Source organism: Athene cunicularia (genome assembly GCF_003259725.1).
Source record: "Athene cunicularia isolate RWA chromosome 3 unlocalized genomic scaffold, athCun1 chr3_part1, whole genome shotgun sequence".
NCBI lineage: Eukaryota > Metazoa > Chordata > Aves > Strigiformes > Strigidae > Athene > Athene cunicularia.
In genome coordinates, this window is record NW_020799097.1 from 124,877,309 (window position 1) to 124,892,153 (window position 14,845).

Sequence of the window (14,845 nt, forward strand, 5' to 3'; positions counted from 1 at the left end):
ATTCTCCAAGAGAGGGAAGATCAGATATGCTCTGATATGACTACAGATATCATGTGCTGTGGCAGCTATTGGGCTGCTATTGGGCTGCTGAGCCATAACCTCCAGCCACAGCTGGCTGGAGCAGCAAGGGTTTCTGAAAGCAGGGGTGAAGCGCAAATTTTGGCCCACCGAGAGAGGGATTCAGTGGCTGTCTTCAAGGGTTGGCACTCTCGCTACTATGTTGTCGCTCATTGCAGCAGTATGGGGAGCACCAGGGATGGGGAGCACTGCTGCTTCACACCAGCATCATGTATGCTGCTCTGAATTTAAACACGGTGTTCACCTCCTAAATGTGTCTCACTGAAATGATTTTTCCCCTCTGCCATCTGGTGAACAGCCAGGATGTTTCTCTGCCGGGTGCTACAGATACACTTAATGCAGGAGGTTTCCTATACATCAGACAAGGTGGTCTCATGAAAGGGTTTAATCAGTTGTCTTATTTATGCAGACGCTGTAAATAACTCTGCCACCTGTTTTGCTTCCTGCTGCTCCACTATGGTCTGTATTACTGATACAGCCAAGCTGAGTCATGAGCCAGGTTCATCATAATTCACCTGGAGCTATGGTCTGAACTCACCTGCGCTGACAGTAATAGCCTCAATAAACTGCTCCCTCCAACTGTTTGTGCCAACCACCAGGGCCAGGTTCGTCTTCTTAATGAGCTTGTCCACTGTGTTCTGTGGATGGAGATGCAGAGGAGAGAATTAGGGGCTATTGGGCTGGAGATGCTGGGCTAAAACCTACCAATGCTAGTGCATAAAGCCATGCACTTATGAAAAAAGCTTAGCAGATTTTAAGTTCAGATTTTCAGCTTCAGAGCCCCAGCAGCAAAAGCAAATGTAAGTACTTGCAATTTCCCTCACTGCTGCTCAAAAAGACCTTTTGAAACCTGATCGTGATGGGAGTTTGAACCATCTCAGCACAGGTTTAACAGCAAATAGTGTTGAGGTGCCACAGCTCCTATTGTTCCCAATGCCTTGGGAAGAATTTTTACCAGGCTGCTTCAAAGCACTTAACTGGGACTTAATCAAGGCCCATTTGCAAAACTGTGTTCTACCTCTCTATGCTGCTCAGGAGCTGAAGCTCAGTGAGGCAGGGAAGGTGCTGTGGCAGCAGCAGGTTAGGAGATGCTCCTGGGCAGGCAGCCTGAGGGCTGCCTGCATGCTGTGATGCCTCAGATGCACACTGATGGTGGGCACCAAAACCACAGGAGGGAGGCAGCCACTGCTGCAACACAGTAAGCATGGTCTATTAATTTTTATGCTACAGAAAAATGGAAAAGATAATGAAATGGTCAATTTTCGGCTCTTGGCCTGGCACACACATTCACGGCAGCTTAACTTCACAACCGTTACTTGCATTTAGGGTATCAGCCCTTTGTGCTGGAAGTCCCAGGCTCAGGGCTCACTCAAGACCACCTGTAAGTAGGACCTGGGTGTAGCACTTCACTATGAGAACGAGGTTATATTTAAAGCAACCTGCAGCATTTTGAAGCCCAGTCCGCTCTTAGGCTCACCACATTGATGTTCTTGTATAACAGTAGCCACAAACAGTCTGGGATGATCCCCCAAGGACCATGGCTGTGGGCTAACAGAGAGAGTGAGGATCAGACTGTATTTTAACCCACTGCCATCTCACTGGAGTGACCCTCACCCTTTCATTATGCCTTGGCTCAGCTACATTTCAAGTTGTCCCTTGGTCCTGCTCTGAGACCTTGTGATATGAGGATCTGCTTCATTTTGCTATGATACCATCAACACATGCTTGCCAATGCTGTTCAAATTCAAAAGGAGGGTCCCCAGCTTGAGAGGAAAACAGGGACAGAGGACATGGACAGTACCTTGAACTCGTAGGATTCCTCAATGATGACTTCAAGCTTGGTGTGCTCTCCCAGGACTGGGCGCCCCATCTCTGCGATCCGACGCTCTTCCTCCTCCTTGATGGTCAGTGGTTGCTTTTCTTCGTTCTCCTCTGCAAAGCAAAGAGCCTGTTGGTGAGCCAGGCCCAGCTGGTCACTCCTTGGAGCTGGCTTCCTGTCAGAGGAGGAGGTCAGGAAGCCTCCGTGTGGGAGTGTGAGAGACAGAGCAGCTGAGGAGGAGGAGGAGATGGTCATGGAGAAACAGACAAGGTAGTTTTGCTGGGAAGTGCTAGCAAGAGGTCTGCAACTCATCCAACCTCAGAAGGAGTCCAGTTCACTCTCAGTGCTGGGGAATGGTTTATCACCTGGTACCTCCTGCCTCTCCCACAGGGGTGCTGGGAGGAGACAGGTAATCATAAAGGCTGCTCCATTTCCCAGCTCTCCAAGTCTGCACTGGCGCATGGTCAAGACATTTCCATCAGCCTGTTACAACCAGAGACAGCTGCCAGAAGCCCCAGGGCTGCGATAGGTGTGAAATCTTGGCTTTGCCTCCTTCTGAGCAGGGCTTTATCTTGGAAGGGACTGTCAGCTGGAGAGCATGAAACTCCTTCTGTGATGGTGGGGCTGGTGGAAGTGCTTGGCCATACAGGTGTGAGGAGCCATCCACAGGGCATGGCCTGGCCCCAAACGCTGAGACAGGAGGGAGCAGGTCTGCAGCTCCACTGGCACCCGTGCAACCTCTGGGCCATGGAGACTCCAGGCAGCAGGACTTTTGTCACTGTCCCTATGCAGACCCCCACTAAGCACGCTTCCAGGCCACCCCAGGGATGAGCAGAAGGACATCAGGGTTAAAGAGGGCTGGATTCGCTGGAGACAGGAGTTAAACTGTCAGCAAGGAAATACCCCAGTCAGTCTGTGTTAGACTGCCATGGCCCTCGGGAGGCACACTGTGGATACCTTGGATGGTGACCACGGTGCAAGGAAGAGGATGATCTCTAGCCTGGACCTTCCTGAAGACAGGTTTGCCTATGAAAGCGATCAGCAGGAGATCAGCAGGAGGGACTGTATGCCCCATGCAAACCACCACCATGCAGTTAGTATACTCCTACTTCACGCGGGGTTAGTGTCACTCCCTTTGCTGGCTGCCCCTCGTCTGCACAGGCAGCACCATGCTGTGGGAAAGCCCTTCTGCTCATCAAAGGGACTGGCCTCATGGCCAGAGTCTTGTTAGTTGGAATTATTGTTTCTGGGGCTCTTGAGCGGCTGCTCTGCAACATGGGGGACCCAGGACCTTCTCCCCCTGCAGTGCTCAACCTAATGACAGATGAGCAAATGCTGCTGCTGGGTCTTGCTGGTGGGAAGGGCAGGGGCTGTGTGCCTGAAGCAGCTGTGGGGTCCCACACCTCCAGCAGTGCTCAGGCACCCTGGCTGCTGCTCGGGGAGTGAGGACAGGTTCACCGCGCCATGCAGAGCCCTGTGCACATCTCCTGTGTGGGCAGCAGTGAGGGAGAGGCTGGACTAAGTGGAGAAGTACCCCCTGCTCCAAGAGATAGAGGGTGGTTGCCTGTCACTTCAGGGGTGATTCGTCCCCTTCCCCGAGGTGGGAGTTAGATCTGTGTGGCAGGCAGAGCACTCTGTAAGAGGACACAGTGTTAGTGTGACTGTCTGGGGCAGTGGGGCCACGGCACAGCGCCTTCTTACCCTTCCAAAGTTTCCCTCCAGGACAGAACAAAAACAAAGAGGAAAGAGTGAGGTGAGCATATGGCCATTAAGAGGAAGGAAAGGGGGGGCAGGGGGAGAGCAGAAATCCATACCTGTGATGGTGAAGCCACCTAGATGAAACAGAGAGACAGAGAGAGAGAGAGAGAGAGAGAAGAGAGAGGATTAGCATTGGCACAGCAACAGACACCCTGCAGCCTGCAGGGATGTGGTGGTCCTTCCCTGATCCATGTCTGGGGACTGTGGACATGGTGGGGCTGCTTCCCTACAAACATCAGGGATAGTGCAGGAACACCTGAACACAGTCTTTTCAACCCTAATCTGAAGCTGCCACCCCCAGTATCTAATATATGCTGCAGAGTGGATAAAACCAGTGTAAACTTGCACTGGGGCTGGGGGTGCTCTGGGGTATGAGGGAGGCTTTGCTTCCCTCCCTGGCTGCCCTATCCTGGGGATGGCCAGCAAAAAAATTCAGAGGCTGAGTGGGCTTTAAATGTCCCCAAGACTGGAGGTGAAATTTTCACTTCAAAAAAGCTTGGCCAACTTTCCTGTCCAGCCACAAGTATCTCTTAAGTTGCCAGGCAATCCTGTTTCTGCCATGCCAGTGTAAGACGCGATGGGTTAATTTGCATGGTGCCAGTTTGTAACTTGGGGTGTTGGTGGGTTTACTATGGCTGTAACAACACCATCCCCCAAAAAATGCTCCTTGCCACTGTGGGTTACTGCTTGTTAACGTTAGTGACTTTGAGGCTCTACTCTAAGGAAAGATGTGGCATAAGATACCTGAGCTTACTTAAATAGTGCTGATGACCCTAAAAGAGAATGTTTTGAGTGAAGATACGCAGACAAACTGGAAAAATGGAAAAGAAAAACGAATGCGCGCTTACCAAGCTCATTCAACAACAGGGCTGTGAAGGAGACAGACAGCGACAAACACAGAAGAAGAAAAGTAAATGAGTAATGAAATCAAAAGGGATATCCACAGAAAGATTCCAGATCCCAGGGTAGAGATTTCAGATCTGTAAAGCTACAGGATACCACTAGTGTTGAGAGGAAGGCACTAAAAATAAAGGAACAGAAACATTTCATGGGATTGTGGATTTAAAATAAAAACTGTTAAAAACATGGGGTGGCTACGGGATTAAAATGTACACTCAAAAAAATAATTTTTCCCCTTTGAATTGTACGTGCAAGATCTTCCATTGGTCTCGGAGGCAGTTCTGCCCCGGGGGAGGACATAAGATGTCGCATGTATGGCGGCTACTGGCTTTGACCTCCTCCAGCTGCCTAATGGGGAGCAATAGCTCCATCAGGAAGCTGCACTTCTGGCATATACAATGAGAGAAGAAAAATCTGTGGCAAGGCTTGGCTCAAGTATCTTGTCACTCAGCATTTTAGGTCTCCAAAACAAAAGCAAAAGCCTTTCCTTTAGTGCAGTGGTGAGTGTCTGGCCCCTGAGGCATGGACTTGACTGTGGTTACATGGCCCAAGGGTGACATTTCAGAGATACTCTCGTCTCCAGGGTGCCGAGCACACAGCTCGCCCCACCTCGCTGCCTCTCATACAAAACCAAACACAAAAAACAAGTTAAAAAACCAATCATTGCATGGCCAAAGCAGCAAATAGCATCCTTTAAAACCTTGACATGCCTTCCAGCTAGTGAGTTTGCAAAGCTGAGCTTCCTTCAAGTTTCCTCAGTTATCTTTGTGACAAAGAAGATGAGGAACTTTCTTTCCTTTTCTGTTTTTATCAAATTAAAAATTTCAGCTGGGATCTCATGACTCAGTACCATGATTCTCAAACCTGGGTCCTGGGTCCTGTTTTCTCATGTTGGACTCATAAGGCTGAACCCATGCTGGTGCCTGTGAGGCTGGGCAAAGACGGAGTCACCGAGTTGTCCATGTGTCACTTTATCCTGGCAACACTGGCTATGCTCCATAGATGCCTCCGGCACCATTTAATGATACAAATCCTACCTGCAGAGCCTGAACCATGCCAGTATGTCTGATTTTTTAGCCCTGCTTCTGCTAGCCAGTCACATAAACCTGCAGGAAATCTGATGGAGAGGACAAAGCAGCTGACCTAGATAGCACCTGTGCTGAAGGGGAACGTGGCATCGCTGCTGGATGTGTTTTTAGCCTGAAATACAGCAGCATGTCCCCACTCAGTGTGCAGATCACTGCGGGCCCTCTCTGCCCTCAACAAATAATATATCACAACCCCATGCCTGCTTATGTCCCAGAAATTAGAAAGCAGCTCCAAGGCAGACAGACCAAATGCTGCTGCCAATTTTTTACAAAGGCTTTAATAAGGGTCTGTTGTAGGGCAACTAATCATCTTAAGTAACTCTAAAACTGCTTCTTGCTCAGGCACCAATAGTGAGCAGAATTAGCTGTTGCCATTTACTTTCCCTTAATTTCCTATCAGAAAAAAATGCATAGAAAAATAAGAGAACTCTGTCTTTTTGGGAAGGTTTACAGTTGGTTTAGAAATGTGACAAAAGAGGAAATTGTTTTTATTATTTCTATGAGGAGCTATTATCCAGTGCAGTGCCATGAAACTTGATTCGAGTATAACCTGATTTCTCCTAGACTGATTGTACCTTATGGTATTACCTGCTTGTGCTGTCGTTCTCAGCTATTTTCATATCCTAGTGAAAGGCTAAAATTACTGCTTTGGCCATGCATTTTATTTCAAGCAATGGTTATTTTGTCTTCTGATAAAAATGATGTAGCGTTGCCTTTTTACTTCTCAAGACTGAATTTTCTACTCAATTTAATCAAGGTGTAGTTGAGATGTGGCATGGCAGCACTCACAAAATGTCTCCGGGCATTGGCAATGCTCATCATCCCCTGCCCAGGTGCTCTGGGGCTGTCTTAGGAGCGTGCCTTGCTCCCAGGAGGCCCTCATGAGTGAGACAGAGTCCTTCTGAAATGAAAGAGTAAAGAAAACAGAGCAAAAAGGTGCAGTGGCCAAGCTTCAAAGGAAGGAGGGCAAAATGGCCAGGAGCCAAAGTGCGAGGAGAAAGGAGTGTGAGAGTAGGGAGACACAGAGAAAGCGGACGGCAGCGTCTCCAGAGCTGGTCTGGTTTTACTCTCACACCTTTCACTCCTCGTCGTAGCCACACCGGGTCCCCAAGCACAAGGAAGAAACTGCACTCTTTCTCATACTCCTCACGGTCAAGTACTCTAAGGGTAATGAATTTCCTGTGGGAACACAAGACAAAGGCAAACACATGATTGGCATCACACATGCATGCAGTTCATGTCCGCCTAGGTGCTGTGGTTCGGAGATGGTTGGGGCAGGGGGGGGAAGTGGCTACACATCCCTCCTGGGGCATATGGGGAAGGGCAGGACCACCCAGCCAGGGTTGGACCTTGGTGGGCTGGGGAAGGGCTAAGTTCAGGGGGAATGAGAAGTATCCTCGCTCCTGCCCTTTTCCATAGGCACTGGGGATGTGAGCTTGGTGTTGCAAGTGCCAGGCATGAGTGAGCCAGACAGGGACACACAGGCTGGGCTCAGCCCCGGAGCACGTCCCCCACCTTTCTTCTCACTCATCTCCACCAGCCGGGGCTCCCCGATCTCTAGGTAGAAGGTCTTGTTTTTCTCATACTCCTCATCATCTATCACCTTGATTGATATCGTTTTGCTGGAACAGAGAAGAAATAGAGATTCAAGAGTAAGGGGGGGGAAGGGAAGAGGGGAGACAGGGAGAGAAAGAGTGGAAATGGCAGGACAAGGGGAGCTGTGGACAGAAAACAGTGGGTTTGGTAGCATAGGCTAGAGGTGCAGCATAGCTGAAAGCAAAGGGCAGGAGCCAATAGGCCGAGCTTGCCTCAGGATGAGCACAGACCACAGGATCAGAGCACCAGCAACACAACACACAGGGTGTCATTCTTCTCCCCAGCATGGCTAGAGGCCACAGCTGGACATGACACAGCCTGGACCAGCCTGCATCCAGAGTTGCCTTGGCCCGGGGTCAGCAAGACACATCCCTTTCCAAAAATCCAGGGTAGAGAACAGCTCCTTGACAGCTTGCACACACCACACAGGCTCTTGGAGGCATGAGCACTGGGAACCAGCATTGACCAAGTCCCTGAAAGCATGGTGAACTGCTTAAACCAGCCCCTGCACACAGAAGATGCTCTGTCTCACCAGGCACAGCAGATCCATGCATGACATCATGATCAGATGCTTAGTTTGGGCTTTGGAGGCTCCAATTTATGAGCTCAAAAGGGGTGATGGAGTTAGGGCTTTTTCTGTGGAGGGACATAAAAGAAAGATGGTCTTTCTGGTTAGGGCAGGGTGAAGGAAAGCTTCACTGATGGTGAGATCTGATTTTTTAATTTTCTTTTGCAAGCAGTCATCCTTCCCCAAGCCCTGAATGTTTGAATCTTTCCTGTTTGAGAGCTGTGCAGTGAGTCTGTCTTCTCACATGGCCTGGGGTTGCTGAATTTGCCTCTGCGGCACCAGCAGGGCAGGCCCAAAGGTAGAGCCCCTGCTCAGAGCACAGCCACAAAGCACACATCACGAAGGATGAAAGCTGCGCAAGAGGCTGTGGCCAACAGTAGAGAGAACTGCTCTTTGGGCCACCAAAAAGAGTGAAAATTGAGTGAGTGAATGAATTGCTTTACCAGGGAAAAAAATAGTGTGAAAGAGCTTCCAGCTCTTTTCAGGGACTCATGTAAGAAGCTCAGAAACACCCAGATGAAAGCTGCTCACCAGAAGGTGACCAGACCCCTGGGGTACAAGGGACTAGTGCATGGTGGGGGACTACTGTGGTCTTTCCTACAGTGCAAAGCCCTTGCAAAGACAAGATGGGTAGCAGAAATCCAGCAGCCCCTGTCTGGAGGACCCTGTTCACTGTCATGTGTGTGTGGCATTGCTGCTGGGACAGGACCTTCTCCTGGCTCTGACATTGTCCCAGACAAGAAATAAGAAGGCAATAACAAGAATAAATAAAAAGGGAATGCAGTGACTGTCTGCAGCCCTCTGCTTGCTGCTGACCTCCTGGCTGGGCTTGCTTTTTCCCCATGCTTGACAGCACTGCCCTCCTGTGAATGCTCTTGCTTAAACAAGTTTCCCAGTTGCTCTTCTTCTGCCCAAGCCTGTCTGTCCTGTCCTTCAAATAAACACTTCTTGCCCCATCCCCAGCTCCTCTGAGCTTTCCACGGGCAGCCAGCACAAGCTGGAGTAGCCCCGAGGCTGCTCTACTACATGATCAAGGAGGATCCTGGCAGGTCCCAGCACTGAAACCCCATAACCATGGAAGAAAGCCACACTCCAGGGGAGTGAAATTCAGGCCACGCTTCTGTAGTTTCTGACTTTCTCCCCTCCTTGCACGTCTGTACTGCCACCCAGAGTCCCTCTGTTAAGCTGACAAGTATTTGGCAGCAGAGTCAACGTTTTATTCTCATTCAGAGCAAACATCCCCAAGCACTTGGAGGAATGGCCAGGATGATTTCTTGTGCTGATTGGTATGAGTCAGAGGTGTATTAAGTTTGCCCTTCATGATTATAATGAAACCATTTACTCAAGAGCAAATGATGGCTGTGAAAAGTGTAACAATGCAGCACGCCTCAGTGTAATTGTATTTTATAATGAAAATCTGTAATAATTTGTTCTGTTTATAATTATTGCTGCAACAGGTTTGTACACAGGAAAACAAGTTAACAAGCATGCAGCTGATCTTGCTTGGCATTGATGAGTTAGAGGAAATTATTGTGTATTAAAAAACTAATGAAGTATGCAAAAATGCTGTCAGCTAAGCTATCAAAAGAGGACCCGACAGAATTAACACAATGGTACAATTTCAAAAACATTACTACCAAAATCAATAATTTTACTGACAACTCCCATTAAAATGTACAATGCACCCTGCCCCCATGTATGAAAAAAAAGCCTTTCTGAGGAAAGTTAATTAAAAAAGCTGCCTTCATCAATTCTGAGGGCAGCAGAAGTATCAATATGTAAACTTTCTATGGGTGTGCTCTGGCTTGCCCTGTGTGGCATCCCTCAATGCCTCACAAAATAATTCTCTCTCACAAAAAGAAAAGAAACTTGGGTGCCAATTAAAAAAGCTGTTCCTGATGCTGAGACCCAACACTAATAGGACTTCCTTGAATAATGCAGCCTTGGGGCTTAAACTGCCACTGCCAGCAGGTGCTGCTCTTACGCGATTTTCCAAGTGATCTTTCTAGGGTTCGAGCAAGTGCTCCTGTGTTGGGTAAACATGTGCACTGCTGCTTTTTCTGCTGTACACGGCTGTTGGGAAAAAGAGTGGGAAGAACAAACGGCAAGTCAGCTCTCTGGATGAATCTCCAATCAGCAAGAATTGCTGAGGCAAATTTGTCCCTGGGATGAGACTGCAATCCTGGAGAAAAGGATTTCCTCCTAATGGTGTTTGAGATCACATCTGTTTGAGAAATGGCAAGTCTGTGAAAATAATATAGGCTATCCTTAGAGCATGCCTGATCTCCATTGCACTGCCTTTTGCCTGCTGCAAAGTTTTGCTGAAGAGTCCTGCATGGATGTGGCCATGTGGCAGCGTTCAATTAATGGAAAAGGAGAGGATCAGGCAACTGCTGATTTAGCCTGTGTTAGAGTACGTACTGCTTTCTACAGTAATTTAGGATGTGCACTGATGACACCCTGCTCTTGCTGGATCCTCTGACACAGTCTCTGCTTTCCCAGGCAGAGATTTGCTGGATAGTACAGTCTGTGATGATGCAAGCAGCAAGGAGCTACCATGGGGCTGACCACGGAAGCTGTGGATTGCAGCCCATGTTCCTGGTGATCTCACCTAGTCCTGCACTTCTGCTGCATTCAGTGTTCAGTTTTGCAAGCCTTTTTCAGAGGTACAGGGCGCAGCTGATCTTCTTGCATTACAGTACATGGTGTGAATGAGGCAGAGCAGGAGCTCCTGGCAGGCTCATGGAGTGATGTGGGCTGCGGTGCTGAGCTCAGCAGCCGAGACATCTGTCTCTTGGTTTCCCCAGCTGGACATAGTGTGATGAAGTATGATGAGACCCAAAGTCCTGACAGTGCAAGTACGTGCTGAAATTTGCATTTAAAGTCTCTGTCTCTTGTGGCTCAGGGGCTCTTTCAGCACAAGACATGGTAGTGCTTGTGTAAACAGAAAACAAAAGGAACTCTGAAACTGCCACTGCTGATTCACTGCAGATCCAGAAGCCGGGAGTCCCAAATCCACGAGACAGGGTGAAAAAACAGACGATTGAAACAGTAGATTAAAGCAGTCTCTAAACCATTACACATTTTTTTCACCTCATGCAAATCTGGGGTCAATCTAGATGGTGTTTCCAAGCTGTCCCTCAAATCCTCAAAGAGATCTAGAATCAGCTTGATTTGGGGATGGTGAAGAATATGGTGATGATTCATGTTAAAAATATGATGACTTCAATATGAGATGCCGATGTTTTGCTATGTACATAAGTTAAAAGAGATTTATTGTAGTTTTATTGTTAAAATGGTTTGGAGCGGGTTTTTTTATCAAGTAAATACAGACTCATATGGACAGTTATTGTGAATGTGGAAAAGTACTGGAAAACCCCCAGTCAGAAGGACTCTCGTTTTAGAGAGAAAAGGAGTGGAAAAACAACAAACCCCCCTGCCCAACAATGCCAGAAAAGCTGAGAAGATTCAAGAAACTCCACTGCTCTTGTGCGGACTAAAACACACCCATCTTATGAATATGTATTAGAAAGACTATAAAGAGTGGTGGGTTTGTTTACACTTGGTCGACACGCATCCATCCATGTGGCGTCCTTGGTCCGTTGGAGCGGAGCGGAAACCCCCCCCTGCTCCCCGGCATACCGAACCTTTTTTTGTTCTGTTTGTTCTCATTTCAATAAATTCATAAAAGTTATTTTCTGGTTTGGCCTATGCATCTATAACAGGATGAAAATGGTGTTTCTGCCATAATCTAATAAACTCTCCCCAGGGAGCTGGGTATTTAAGCCACTCAAGATGCCCTGAGTGTGCAACACTACAGCCCTTGAAAAAGCTGGAATATTTTTTTCCTGCTGTGTCCCTTGGTCACACTGCAGGTGGGAAAGGGCAATTTCTGGAGTGTCTCTCTAACAGATTAGGGTGCATGGGGCTAGAGATCCCTCTGCTGAGCCAGATCGTGTGTTGGCCTAAACCACCAGGCTTGGCATACCTCCTGCCTTCCTCCCTGTCTGCTGCAAGGACCCCGGTGACACCATGGGGCAAGTTCACAGCAAGCCACTGCTGCTGCTGGAGTTCTCATTCCATTGGTGTTGAGTCCATTTCACCTGAGCTTAAGAGCTCTGCTCTGGTATGAAGGCTGAAGGCATCCATGGCGCATCCAACTGTGCATTTCTGCAGCAGAAATTGCTCTTACCTGAGTCTGTAGCTAAGATAATTACTGAAGGAATGAGTTTCATCTCATTTCCATCTACCACAAATCAAAGAATAAAACAAATCTTGCAGAATTGCAGCTCCAGCTCTTCTTCAGCAGCAACAAGAGAAGGATGGTATCTTTGTGAACATGGCATACAAATCTCTGCCCACGCACCAAGCCCGATGCTCTCCATCAGGATTTAGTTTTAATTTCAAATCATGCTATTTGATTCAAACTGTAAAGGTCTTTTAACAGAGCATGCTCACACAACCCTTAGTTACAATAGCCCATGGAAAAGTCTTCTTGGCTGGTGATGCTCTAAGGATGGAGCACCAAGGGAAGAACTGCTACACATGATCGGACCCAAAGGCTATCCAGCACAGCTGCTTCTTCTGACAACTGCCAAGAGCACCTTAGAGTATGAGGATATAAGAGCAGCATGGGCATATAAACAGTATTTCCATGTGATGCTCTCCCAGCCCCCACATGTCTGCCTGCAAGTGACCCCAGCAGGACAGGGCTGAAAGTCCCCCGTCAATGGGCAAACTGGCTTTGTACAATGGCAAAGGAAGGGCCAGAAGAGAGCTAATGCTTAGAGAAAAATGCCAGCTGGGGAAGATACCCTGTAAGAAATCTCATGCATGTGCAGGAAAAGGCACATATGTAACAAGTTAGCACAGTCTACCACAGGGTGACAGCAGCAGAACGGAGATGAAAAAGGGAATACTTCTCTACAAGTATCTTTTTGACCATGGGCACGTGTGAAGATGAACACAGCACTGGGCAGAGGTGTAAGGAGCTGGGACTCCCAGCTGTCCTAGCTCCACTAGCCTTTTCTCTCTTGTGGCATTAGATGGCACTAGGAATGACTGGTGACAGGGAGCTTTGCATTCATTTTAAACCTGAATATCTGCACAGTCATGGTGCACCAGAGGAAATCCTCAATATATTTGCAAAAATCCTGTGATTCCCCATCTACACTGTACCACTTAGTTACGTGAAATGACAGAAACCCCTCTCATGACTTGGACAAGCAACCAGCATTGCAAGTATCAAGGGAGCTTGCTGTTTCCAGGGCAAGAGCAATCAGCTCCAGAGACATCCAGCCTGGACATGCTGGGGGACAGAGGACAACCTCCAGAGCACTTCTTGACAGGACCAGATCTTCAGGAGCAGAGATGTGTCAAGTCCAGCGCTCACTTCCTACTGCTGCTCAGATTCAGCATGGTGAATGAAGTTTTCACTGCTGCACAATGCATACTTAGTTCTCTTTCAGAACTGTAGTCATGGCTTTTTAACACTGCTTTCTTTTTTTTTTTTTTTTTTTGAGTGAGAGAATGAGGCCAGCTACCTCCATCCTCAGAGATGTTCAAAGCTTGTCTGACCAACTTGCTTTAGCTTTGGCGTTGGCCCTCTGAGAGAAGGTTAGACTAGAGACCTTCTAGACACCTTCCAATCCAGAGATCTTGCCCACCTTAACCCTGCTGTGCACGTAGAGCAGAGATCTTGCAGCTAAAAAACCATCATTATGCCCAGTTCACCCATGAACTGGAGCTGGAATAGCTAAGAAGTACTGCACATAGCCAGTAATGATGTCTCCAGTCGACCAGGAAGATTATAATCTCTAAACACACAACCAACCAACCACTGTAGCAGTCAGTAACAAGCTTGCCCATGAGAACATGGCATGCTGTCACTGCCTGGACACACAGACACTCCTTCCTGAATCAACAGAGGGAAAAATGTGCTTATGCAGCTTGCAACCCATCCAGCTTCCACAGATCACCCAGGAGAACTACATGAATAGTGTGGAGGACTTCCAACTGCATATTCATAGTTACAACATCCATGGTAGGCAGTTGGCAGCGGAATCCTGTTGCCTAAGCCTGGTGCTGCCAGCTCTGAGCCCCCAGCTGTCAAACACTTCCCATCCAGAGTATCAGCGGTTATGGCAAGAGAATAGCCATGAGGGATGCACATTCTGGAGATGACATTTCAAAGCCACACCCATTAGTGCTGCCCTTTCCAGCATGAACTCTCAGACTTCTGCAGAAAGCTGCCACATTGATCTCATACAGTAAGCAGTCACTTAATGAGCTGAAGTTAAATCTTGCCATGAGAGATGGGCACGTGGCTTGGGAGACTCCCTGCCTCGTGCAGCTTGTGTAAGCACTGGGCACCAGGCAGTGCCTGTGCAGGAGGGCAAGCAGAATGCTATAGGGTACCAAGTGCCATGGGGCAGAAAGGTCTCAAATCATTATCAGGGCTGTGCACCACCAGGGTCAGTGACTAGAGCCATGAAAATTGGCCGTGGTCACAGAGAGCAGCCTGGGCCAGACCCCAAGGCACAGTTGGAGCAAACCACCAAGGTTGCTGCAAGGCAGCTCTTTCTCTCCACATCCCTGCCTTTACTACGCCTTGCTCTCCATCTTTCTGGCTGTCCTTATCTGCTTGGTGAGACTCCCTGGAGGCTGCAGGGGCTGTTATATATGCAAAGACCTAGCTGCTCCTGCGTCTGTCTGTCTGTGCAGCACACAACTCTTCCGACTGGGGCACCAGGGAGTGCTTTTATGCACTTAGAAGCTTCATTGCTCAGATTTTTGACAGCTACTTGAAAAGGGAAGTTGTCTTGTTTCTGGGAAGAAAAAAGAGCAGATCAGACTTTTATTCCACCAGTTGACAACACAATTGCACCCAACAGTGAGGAAGTGACAGCCTTGCAATGCAGAGAGACACCCAGCTCTGTGGTGGAGGCATTTGTCCAAGCCGCAGGGGACGTGTGCCTGGCCGGGGACACATGAGAGGGCAGTGGGATGCCTGCTCACCAGCGTAGGGATATACCTTCC

General features: G+C 48.4%; 1 protein-coding gene across 5 annotated transcripts in view; it reads right to left on the minus strand.

The window, feature by feature from the left end:
* SLC8A1 (solute carrier family 8 member A1) overlaps positions 1–14,845 on the minus strand; it is a 138,007-nt gene that overhangs the window by 21,049 nt on the left and 102,113 nt on the right. For 3 of the 5 annotated variants that reach the window (XR_003397953.1, XM_026844277.1, XM_026844276.1), the window contains exons 3-6: positions 7,159–7,265; positions 3,712–3,729; positions 1,880–2,010; positions 617–716 (exon numbers count right to left, since the gene is read on the minus strand). Coding sequence is in view for 2 of the 5 variants with exons in the window: in XM_026844277.1 (XP_026700078.1) it covers positions 617–716; positions 1,880–2,010; positions 3,712–3,729; positions 7,159–7,265 (356 nt within the window). In the remaining 3 variants the exon portion in view is untranslated. Of the gene's footprint in view, positions 1–616; positions 717–1,879; positions 2,011–3,711; positions 3,730–6,718; positions 6,823–7,158; positions 7,266–14,845 lie in introns of all 5 variants that reach the window. The other 2 variants (XR_003397954.1, XR_003397955.1) reach the window with 2 other exon arrangements.